This window comes from Pyxicephalus adspersus, chromosome 9 (genome assembly GCF_032062135.1).
Source record: "Pyxicephalus adspersus chromosome 9, UCB_Pads_2.0, whole genome shotgun sequence".
In the NCBI taxonomy this organism is placed as follows: domain Eukaryota; kingdom Metazoa; phylum Chordata; class Amphibia; order Anura; family Pyxicephalidae; genus Pyxicephalus; species Pyxicephalus adspersus.
In genome coordinates, this window is record NC_092866.1 from 28,597,511 (window position 1) to 28,608,561 (window position 11,051).

Here is an 11,051-nt window from a genome sequence, read left to right on the forward strand (position 1 = left end):
CCATCACTGCCCATATTCTATCAGCATAGAAAAACTGCCTGTGACATTTATCCACCCCCAGTGTGATAGCTGTGTGTGTAAAGTCTGCTTTTCACATTCAACAACTCGGTGTGTTCAATCTTTCAGATCCCCTAAATTGTTGGTTGCAATGACTAGAAATCTTTAGGGTACACAGGGACCTTCATAGCTACTAATTACCAACATTTCTTTAAAGAATTTAAAGAAATTTAAAGAAATTTATCTTTAAAGATATGGGGATCACAAGTTTCAAAACTTGTGGAAATTGAACATTTGGGTTGCTGTTTCATAAGAAAGTGCACCTAGGAGCCCAAAATTGAAAATGCTAATTAGGAACCCCCAGGGGCCACTTACATAGCATAGAGCATTGGGGTGGAGCCCCTAAATTTTTTACCTACCTTTCAACAAACTATAATTGTAACACTGTGACACCCTTTTTGGTTCTGTTCTTTGAACCCCAATTTATATGGAATGGGGAAGTGCAGGAAACTGAAAATGTAGGTGCAAGTGGGGAACACATGTATAAAACCCCCTTAAAACACAACATAAAAAAACTCTGCCCATCAAACTGTCAATTTCCCTACCTTGAACCCTAATTTCTCTAGAGGAGAGAGGTGCAGAAGAACAGATTCATAGGTGTAAGTGGGGGACACTTGTGGCTAACACCCCCCAAACTTTCATCACCATGGTATCATTACAAAATAAACTCTGCCCCGTCAAAACATGCTGCCCTGTTACGCATGACGCTCCCATCCAGTAACTGAGTTCCAATTTTGTTTTGATGGGCAGAGTTTTTTTATGTTCAAATGATTCCATGGTGATGAAAGTTTTTGGGGTATTAGCCACAGACATTCCCCACACAGTTCACGTTTCTTACACCTTCCTATTCCAGGGAAATTGGGGTTCAAGTGTTAGAAGTGGTCAGTAATGTGTAACAGGGCAGTGCGTTTGCCATAGTAATGAAATTTTAGTGTGTGTGTGTGTGTGGGGGGGGGGGTCCCCCCACTGCACTTAAATATTTAGTTTTGTACACCCCAACATTTTAGGTAAATTGAGATTCAAAGAAGAGAAGCAGACAAGGTAACATAGTATGACAGTGAAGGGGGCAGGGCAGCCCACCCACCAAATGAGGGCTGGGGAGAACTATGTGCATAGTATGGATTACTGGATGGCCATTTTTTTTTTTTTTTTTGCGGGGCTGCAGAGTGAGAATTGCTGGACCAGAGCACAAGGTAAATATTTTTACAAGTAATCATGGAGGAAATTTGAGGCAAGCCTAAGCTACATTTCTTTTGATTTAGCTATAAAAACTGAAATGTGGTTGGATTTCAGTTTCTGCACTAATATAAAGTTATAATTCTTCAACTTTTTAAATTTACCACTCTACACAATAACCACACAGTAACTCCCCATTGATTTGTATGGGGTCTTTCTACCACTCTTGTGCTGTGCATGGATAGTGGAGGTCTGATTATCCTGGAGAGATAACACACATCAGCCATCTATATTGAGCTCACATGTGAAATGTGCTGCCTTCTAGTGGTCGATCCATGTCAACGCTAATTCACCGACTAAAACACAACTAGTCATTGCCATATATAGAATAGTTCTGCAGTCTATAGCAAAGCAACTTGCTCACAAAGACCGCTACAACCTGAAGTCTCCGAACTGCAAGGAAGCTGCCCATGTGCACACTGCCTTTACCCACTAAATAATTAGCTGGAGACGTGTCCCAGAATTTAAACCAAATTATACAACGTAGAGGCGACTATTTCAATCTCTCGCTGCACATGAACAACGTTCACAGAAATAGAATGAAAAAATGTTACGTTACCTTTATGTCAGAAGTCCCTTCCCGCCAAGTCTCTTTACGGCAAGTAAAACTATTTCCGGGTGGGTGCTGCACAAAGCCCTCTCCACTCCCTGGGCGAGACAAAGCGGAAGTTGATTGTGGCCACGTGATTGGCGGTCTGTGGGCAGCCATGTTTATCGTCGTGAGTGGAGTCACCGGAAGACTCCCATTCCATAGTCCTGTATGGGAAGGTCCGAGCGGTCGCCATATTTGTACTCCAGGGACCGAGCTAGAAGTAGCTGGACAGTGTGACAGGTATTGGTCTTTTCGGAGCACGTTCATCCCTTTCTTTAGCTTTGCGGTAAATTTGTTCTGTTTAGAAATGATTAACGGCGTTTTTTCAATAAACATGGTACAAGTTTTATTTCAGTGAATTCTCACAGGAATAATTTGCAGTAAACATTTTATGAAGTACAGGAACTATGTAACTTATGTCTTACTGGAAATGCTTTTATACTTCCCTGACTGAATACATCTGCATCTATAAAGAATCATATATATATATATATATATATATATATATATATATATATATATATATATATATACCTGAGAGTCAGTGGAATGCCAGATGTTTCTCCTAGTTTGTGAGTTCCTGCTGTTATAGGTTGGTACTTTGCCTTCACTAGCACTGGTTGGCATTAGTTGTGATAAGACATTGGCATTACTTCGGTGAATAATAAATCTCTTTTTTGTTTAGGTTACATCGAAACCCTGAAGACTGTGTTTTATTAGTTACATGTCAACAAAACTATATGAATACAGCCTTCCATTTCTAAAACATGTCTAAAGCAACCAAACGAAAACACGTAGTGAAAGAGGTTCTATTGGAATATGTTCAGCCTACGGAGAACCAGCGTATAGTGAAGGTCGGTATTGTTTGCATGGTTTGTATCTTCTATCAGCAATGTTCTCTTTTCTGTAGCTTTTGTTTAATTCCCGATCTTTCCCTCAATGACTATGCCAGCTGGGTCTCCAACAGGGGAAGTTTTGTATACTAAGCAGAAGTAAAAGTTTCTTTCTGCAATTAACCCTCCTACCTGCCTGATCGCTTCAAGTATCTGGCAAAAAAAATGAGCTGCTCAGCGTTAGCTGTTGCTATGATACCTGAATGAACCTGCGCTTGACTTATGTTATCACAGCATGGCCAATTAAGATGGCTGAAGATCCTCTACAGCAGAAGTGTCAAACTCAAATACACAGAGGGCCGAAATGAAAAACTCAGACCAAGTCGAGGGCCAAAAAAGGAAGTAATTCGTTTGAATTTATTATAAATTTTTTTTTTATATGGAAACAAAGACGTATTGCTTAACATGCAACCTGGAACAAGAAACTACTTGGCAATGCAATGTGGGCACTAATTGGCCCCTAGCTACAGTTCCTGAAAGGATTTGAATAAAGATGGCATGAATGTTAATATTCAATTGACACCAAATAATGAAATGCACATGTGTAAATTATGTGCTCATATCTGATATCTTCAAAACTCTTGTTAGAAAAGAAAGTTATTTACAAAAGAGACAGAAAAGAGTGACATCTCTTTTTGATGGTTTCACACATTTCACAGAGATGATTACCTTGTACTTTATTTTTTGTTTCCTGCAGATCTGAGTAATTTTATTTCTCCTGCTGTGAGCTAGGAATAGCGACCAGAAAACAAGTGATGCTAGGACTTCAATTCCCAGCATTAGTTGCGTCTATGGAACTGCCAAATGCGGAGCCGCATAGGCAGAGAGCTGTTCCAAAGACGGGGGGCCAGAGTTTGACACCCCTGCTCTACAGCAAGAAAGAAAGAAGAAGATGGAGGCGCCCTGCAAGAGAAAGAGACAGCTGAGCAGCACAGGTTTAAAGTGGAACTAAACTAAAAATAACAAAAAATTGCACTTACCATTATTCCGACAGGTCCCTCGATGGCACTGGTCCTTCCGACAATCCAGTCCCACATCGTCCTGGAATTCCTCTGAGAAAGCGCCACCATCTTCGGTCTTCCCTTCTTTCTTTGTCATCCGATCTCACTCTGCACAGGTGCGAGATCGGGTGACATAGCCGCTGTGAAGGTGGGAAAAAAAGAGAGTCAATCTTACTGCGCATGCGTGTGATCGGCATCTCTGTCCCTAGGAGGAAATGCCCCTTCTGCTCTTCTATGGAAAGAAAAAATGTTGAGTTTAGGTACACTTGAAGTGGAACTAGGCCCTTTCTTTCCTAAAGCTACAACAACACGGAATAAACATAGATACTGCCTTTTGAAAGCAGCTGAAGATTTTCAATATGCATGTGCACCAATTAAAATAAAAAATTGCCAATGGTCCCAACATTTTTTAAACAAGGATATTTGTTGCTCACAGGTAACCTTTATAATGTCTTTTCTTTCAAATGCACCTATAGAGAAATGCTTCCTACCCCTTTTGTTTTTTTTTTGTTTTATACTTTTTATACTCTCTGTACTCTGCCTGCTGCTTCCCTTTATCATTAGCCTTTCTACCTACCTCTGCGCCCTGCCTGTTGCTTCTCTCTACTTCTCAGTAGCCCTGCTTCTTCTCTGCTTTCTTCCTGCCTCCCCAATGCCTCATATTGATATTCTTTTATTTGTACAGTTAGGTCCAGAAATATTTGGACAGAGATAACATTTTTGTAATTTTGGTTCTGTACATTACCACAATTAATTTTAAATCAAACAACTCTGATGCAGTTGAACTGCAGACTTTCAGTTTTAATTCAGTGGGTTAAACAAAAAGATTGCATAAAAATGTGAGGAACTAAGGCCTTTTTTACACAATCACTTCATTTCAGGGACTCAAAAAGTAAATGTACAAATAAAAAGCTGAAAATAAAATATTCTTTTCTAATACTTGGTTGAAAACCCTTTGCTGGCAATGACAGCCTGTAGTCTTGAACTCAGGGACATCACCAGATTCTGGGATTTCTCCTTTTTAATGCCAGGTACCCAAAGCTATCACACTGCCTCCACCATGTTTTACAGATGATGTGGTATGCTTGCCAAATATTTATGGACATAACTGTATTTGGAACGTACACCTGCCCTCCTAGTTTTAACCTTCTGTTCTTTGCATTTAGGGTATTATCTCACTTCTTTGTTTGTATTGACACTCACACTGTAACCAGTTCTAGCTTACTCTTGTTTACCATTTAAGTCCCACCTTTGATGAATAGCTGTACCCACTCCAAATGTATTAAATAGTAGTTTACATTACAAGCAGCGTACTTTCCTTATTTGCTTCAGATGTTTTCCTTCTTGTATGTCACTGCTTGCAGAAGAGAATAATACCTTTTCAGCTTGTTGTTACCTGTTGTTTTCTATCTACAAGTGTGATACAATGTTGATAGGATATACCATGTATATGATAGACAATAGGTAAAAATAAGAATAATAATAAGAATACTTATTTAAAAATTATGAGATTGGGTAACTTGCGAGTTGTTATATTATCTCATTAAGAAGAAACTGTTTTGAATGCTTGTTTATTTATATTTTTATGTTAGCCAATAAATATCACTCCAAACTAATTTTAAATTATGTATGTCATTGTAGCCATTATTGAGGATTGATGCCTGATCCATTTACCTTTTAATTAACTACAGGTTTTAGGCAGCCCTGGAAATAATCTTCATAAAATAGAGACTGCAGAAGGCGAGAAGTTTTTGGCTAGTATGCCCACAAAATTCAGGAAGAACATTTGGATCAAAAGAGGTAATGAAATGTGTAACACTAAGCTACAGGGGGCTGTTTATGTGTAGATAACTGCCGTGGTGCTTGTGCATTGTATAATGAAGCACAGATAATTAAAATAATTTTCTGCCTGACATGACTGTTTTTTAAATGTTATTGAAATTATTAACTTTGCCGAAAGAGAATATTTCCTGTAAGATTTATGGAGGCTGCCACTTTTGACTTTTAATTCTGCAAATTTAAGTCAAAGCCTTAAAACAAATATGCAGATAAGGACTTCTGCCTTTCCTGGTCTGATGAATAAATGTCTGGTTGACAGTTTGTGGGCATTGGCATTTTAACTATGGTCATCCTTTAGCTGTAGATCCTAGGTTTGGTCCCAACTAAGAATACCACCATCTGCGTGGTGTTTGCTTTTCCTGTGTGCTTTAGTGTTCTCCCCAGAATTTTTTTTTTTTTTTTGCTGGGTAGTCAAAAAGTGGATGGGGCAGCACAAGACAACTTTAGTTTTCCCTGTTTGTGTCATAGAAACCCATAGTTTGCATCTAGTAACCCCTACACTGTAGCCAATTCCTATTTTCCCCCTATATTTGTTCCAACTTTGTAATGCTCACCCCCTTGGTACGCACTTCTTTTCCATCAATTTTCAATTATGCTCCACCTGTCCAGTGCCCTTTTAATGTGACCCAGCTTCCTAGTCTCCAATGTTTTGTAAGGAGTGTAATGTAGTAGTGTAATGGTGTATTCAATCTAGTTCACATTACTAGCAAAAAAGTCTCATATTTACCGTTCCCAAGTGCCTGCTGGCAACCGCTGGACCCCTGGGAGTGGTTACATCTGTACTTGGCATACCAGTACATTTAATTACATGTAAAATTGTTCTCTCATAGGCGATTTTGTTATTATTGATCCAATTGCTGAAGGAGAAAAGGTAAAAGCCGAGATATCCTTTATCATCTATAAGGATCATCAGAGACTTCTACAGAAAGAAGGCCTATGGTAACAATGGTTTTTAATCTTTACTTTTGTATATTTGATGCTAGGGTGAACTGTAGATTGCTGAAAGTGTTTGATTATGGGTGGTCTACATTGACAGTATTATTCTATGTTTCTGGGTTAAACAGAATTTGCAATATAGTTAAACAGAATAAAGAACATACAGAAACATATTTTAGGCTAAATTATATTGAATCAAAATCTAAGAGTAGTATCAAAGACATTAGAAAATTTTACCATATCTCTTCCTCCCTGTATTCAAACAGAATTTGAACAGAAACGTGTTTGTCACCTCTTTATTTATGGAGGAGAAATCAGATTGTGTACTGAGTTACCTAGCGTCTTAGCAAGGAATCATTGACCAAGGCAGTCCAGGAGGTAATGGGAGTCTGGGAGACAAGCACCACAGTTTACCTACCCAAAAATAGCAATTAATGTAAAAGGGCATGTTGAGGTCCAGAAAGGCTTCAGTTGTTAACGATACCTAAAACACATATCCAAGAAATTGACAGTCTATTAAGTCATTGAGGAATTTAAGTATATGCTTTAAAAATGGATGAGGAAAATTTCTTCCATCTACAGTGGCTTAGATAGAAGTCAAGATTTTTAATATCCTCCTGCATCATTGGTTGATCAACTGGGGAAGGGTTTAGTGTTTTAGTGTGTCATAACTTAGAAAACAGTAGCAGGGGTGCAGCTGAAGAAGAAAAGGTTTTTGCACCCTGTATTGCAGTAATGAAGAATAAAGGAGCAGGAGTTTAGAAAAGTGCAGTTTTTCTACCACCAACTCTTTTTTAAACTAATTACCGTATTTCCCCATGTAAAAGACACTCCCATGTATAGGACGCACCTTGATTTTGGGACCCGAAATTTGGAAAAAAAAATGTAATAAATAAAGTTGAACTTCCCGTATTGAACTTGTACTCATCTGTGTCTGACGAATCACTGTCTTCATATATTGCTTCATCCTCAGTTCCATCTATGGCGTTTGAAATGCCACACTTCTTAAATGTCTTGACAATGATCTCAATCTTCACACTAAACCAGGATCTTTTCACCCAGGTACAAACTTTCCCTATAGTTGGTTTCTTCATTCTTCCCGCTGGTGTCAATTTGTCCCCAGAAGCCTTCATCCATTGGGTCCATTCTTCTCTCATAGCAGCTTTGAAGGGTTTTTTAATGCTGACATCAAGTGGTTGGAGCTGGGATGTCAAGCCTCCGGGTATAACTGCAAGTTTTTTTTTCTTCTCTGCAGCAATCTGTTTTGTATTTTCTGTTATGTGTACCCTGAACTGATCAAACACCAATAGAGCAGATTTTCAAAAGAGTGCACCAGGTCTTCTGCTCCAAACTTTCTCAAACCAGATCTTCATCCCATCCTGATCCATCCAACCCTCGTCATGAACATGGACAATCACTCCTCGGGGAATATCTTCTTTTGGCGTTGTTTTGCGTTTAAAAATCAGCAAAGGAAGCCACCTGGTTCCGTCAGCACAACAAGCTAGAACAACTGTATAATGGCTCTTTTCATGCCCACTTGTCTTCACAGTTACAGTCTTCACCCCCTTCTTGTCAACAGTTCTGTTACTTATTACATCAAATTGAAGGGGGACCTTGTCCATATTTGCAATTTGTCCTAACTCAAATTGATGTGTCTTACAACTTTGAATGACAAAACAATGAAATTCAAAGACCTTCTGCTGATAGCTTTCAGGCATCTTTTAGGAAAGTCTGGTGCGTGTACACATGCTTAGTTCATGTCGTTTCATGAACCTGAAGAACCAATTATGTCCTCCTTTGAATTCAAGAAACTTTTTGTTCACCAGCAATTCTTCTTGCCTCATGCTGAACCATCTTTGTGGACAAAGGATTTCCATCTCCCCTTTGCTCTTCAACCAATATCTTTAATTCCCTCTCCAAATCAGGCCATTTTGCTGACTTGCCTTTCATGGCCTTCTTCTTCCTTGGCATCTTCAGTAAGGTCTCTTCTTCCCGTAGCCAGTCTCTGATTGTTTTCCCAGTTGGAGGAGGACCAAATTTACATTCAGCAGCATGATTTCCATTCTCTTTTGCAAACTTGATCACTTTTAATTTGTATTCAGCACTGTATGCAAATCTTATCTGAGCGATGGCTTTATTACCTCCGTAGTGCGAGTGTGCTGCATAGGCATCAGTAGCTGTAAAACCCTAATTAAAAAAAAAAATATCCCAGAAAGAATAAGCGCGATAAAGCGTGATTTGCAGTTAAAAAAAAATTTACCATTAGATAAGACGCACCCTGTTTTTAGACCCCGCATTTCTCGAAACAAAGTCTTATACATGGGGAAACCCGGTACGTTTTCGCTGCTTTTGAAAAGTGGCAAAAGGTGTTTGAAACAAACACCGCAGATCTCCCTTGTAGTCTATGGCAGTGGTCGCCAAATTTTTCGGTTCTGCACACCACTAAAATCACTGGCTCCTGACCGTGCATGCACGGGGAGCCGAATGTCACTCAAAGGGGGAGGAACCTCCCCCAGATTAACGTCATTTTGACATATCCCCGCCCACTCTCCCATCGCTGATTGAAGCCTGTGATGGGAGAGTAGGCAGGTTATGTTCAGGGACATAGCACGCCCACTTCCCTGAGCCTGGGAACTGCATTGGGTACGTAATCCATGGCTCTCTCCCCTGACCCCGCTCGGGGGTGTGCCGGCCAGAGCCGCGGACCACCGGTTGGCGACCACTGGTCTATGGGACACTGATTTGACATTAAATGTCAAATCAGATTATCAACACTTTTGGTGATATTTATTGCCACTTTGTAATTACCACCTTTAAAGTTTTGTAGATTTAGTTAAAATATTTTTTGTTTTTGCCTTTCTTGCTAAACTATCAAACATCATTTATTACCACTTTTAAACATATCACCACATTTACAGGCAAAAATAAGTTTGATCACAGAATTAAAACTGTATGTTTCACCTGTGTGTAACCTTATACCTTTTAAGTAAGGTATATTTGCCCATCTCTAGTTACTTAGTTATTAGTTATGTTTAATTTTTATAAACTTCAGTTACATGCTGTTTCAACTATATATGTATTTGTTATTTTTAGGCCTGCAGCATTCAATAAAGAAACAGAAAATAGTGCTAAAGACAGGTAAGATGTTATGTCCATTTTATAATACTGATAAACAAATAGTGGCAATTAAATGACCTTTTGCAGTTTCACATCTGATACTAATTTTTTGCCATGTCGTCTGTGGCTAGTTATCAAATATCCTCATGGTAGCTTAATATTTACTTACCTGCTCCTAAATTCTGAAAAGAATGTAGATTCCTAACTTACCATTATCTTCTACTGTTTTTACCGAAATAAATAAATTTTTATATTTTGATGGATTGCAAGTGGTATCAGAATTAAATATCTGTAGTTTTTTACCGAAATAAATAAAAATCTTTTTATTGTGTTTATGTGTAAGTTCCAAGAAGTGGAAAACTGTTGTGGTATATAATCCAGTGAATACAGACTTTTGACAAAGCTTATGCTTAAATCATCCTAGCACAACACTAAATTGAGCTAGAGTCACGATCCTTAGCTTACTCATTTAGCACAATTTACCACAAAATGTAACACAAAGATTTCTCCTTACTATAGTAACAAAGAAGCAGTTACAGAATCTATACCTAGGGAAAAGCTTGAAGCAGAAGACACAGATGAAGACTCAGAAGATGACAGTGATCTGTTTGTCAACACCAATCGTGTCCAGTGTGAAGACAGTGAAGAAGAATCAGATAGCGAGGAAGAAAGTGAAGATGAGGAGGAGGAGGAGGAGGAAGAAGAAAAATAATGTGTGATTGTAAAAGTTTCTAGACTTGTCTCTGTGCCCAAAATAGAGTATGGACTTTAAAGGGCTGAGCTGTTTTGGAAACATAACAAAGTTGGATAATTTATGATCTAACTTATAATGATCTTTTTATTAGATCACTCCACTGTTCAGAAATTGTAACTTTTTGTCCTAGTCATACATTCCTTAAAGTAAAAAAACAAAAAAAAAAAAACAAAAACAATCTCTCTCTCCCTCCCTCCCTCCATTTTTTTTAAATGTTATCTTTCCTTTTTAGTTATTTAATTTAATAAAGAAATGCAAAGGTTTATAGCTACTAGAAGCAGGGTAGTCAAAATAATGGGGACCAGTGTTAATGAGCTTTTGTTCTCTTCAAACCTGCTTTTTGGGGCTTATCCCCATGCATGTATAGAAATACAAAATTGGCTTGAATCAAACAAAGGTAATCTTTATAGGTGAAATGCGCTTGCAGTGCATGTCAGTTGACACTGGTCCCTATTCTGCTTAAATGTTAAAAGCAGAGTCATTTTTTGGACATTTTGTAATGGAAATCGCAACATGAATAAAAAAAAATTATTTCTGGTGCTTGGTTACCTTTACCTTTTGTTTTGAGCATAGCCACTGGGGACATAGTCAATGCTTTTCCCAGCACTCTGTAAAAACTAGGTAAT

General features: G+C 38.5%; 2 protein-coding genes across 3 annotated transcripts in view; one reads left to right on the forward strand and one right to left on the reverse strand.

Moving 5' to 3' along the window:
- The window catches only part of BANF1 (barrier to autointegration nuclear assembly factor 1), a 7,752-nt gene extending 5,749 nt beyond the window's left edge, over nucleotides 1-2,003 (reverse strand). The window contains exon 1 of the mRNA XM_072423022.1: nucleotides 1,853-2,003. The gene's annotated coding sequence lies outside the window, so the exon portion shown is untranslated. The remainder of the gene's footprint in view (nucleotides 1-1,852) is intronic.
- EIF1AD (eukaryotic translation initiation factor 1A domain containing) lies at nucleotides 1,988-10,965 on the forward strand. 2 transcript variants are annotated; one of them, XM_072423020.1, is made up of 6 exons: nucleotides 1,988-2,125; nucleotides 2,571-2,739; nucleotides 5,471-5,579; nucleotides 6,449-6,557; nucleotides 9,648-9,692; nucleotides 10,191-10,965. In XM_072423020.1, exons 2-6 carry the CDS (start codon nucleotides 2,653-2,655, stop codon nucleotides 10,381-10,383), a joined length of 543 nt encoding a protein of 180 aa, XP_072279121.1. In that variant the 5' UTR covers nucleotides 1,988-2,125; nucleotides 2,571-2,652; the 3' UTR covers nucleotides 10,384-10,965. The 2 variants fall into 2 exon arrangements, with proteins under 2 accessions (XP_072279121.1, XP_072279122.1); XM_072423021.1 differs by having other exon boundaries at nucleotides 2,068-2,171.
- Nucleotides 10,966-11,051: the final 86 nt, after the last annotated feature.

Coding starts and splice junctions, on each gene's coding strand:
- EIF1AD (XM_072423020.1), top strand. CDS start 2,653: ATGTCTAAAGCAACCAAACGAAAACACGTAGTGAAAGAGGTTCTATTG. Junction 2,740..5,470: donor AGAACCAGCGTATAGTGAAG/GTCGGTATTGTT, acceptor AATTAACTACAG/GTTTTAGGCAGCCCTGGAAA. Junction 5,580..6,448: donor GAACATTTGGATCAAAAGAG/GTAATGAAATGT, acceptor GTTCTCTCATAG/GCGATTTTGTTATTATTGAT.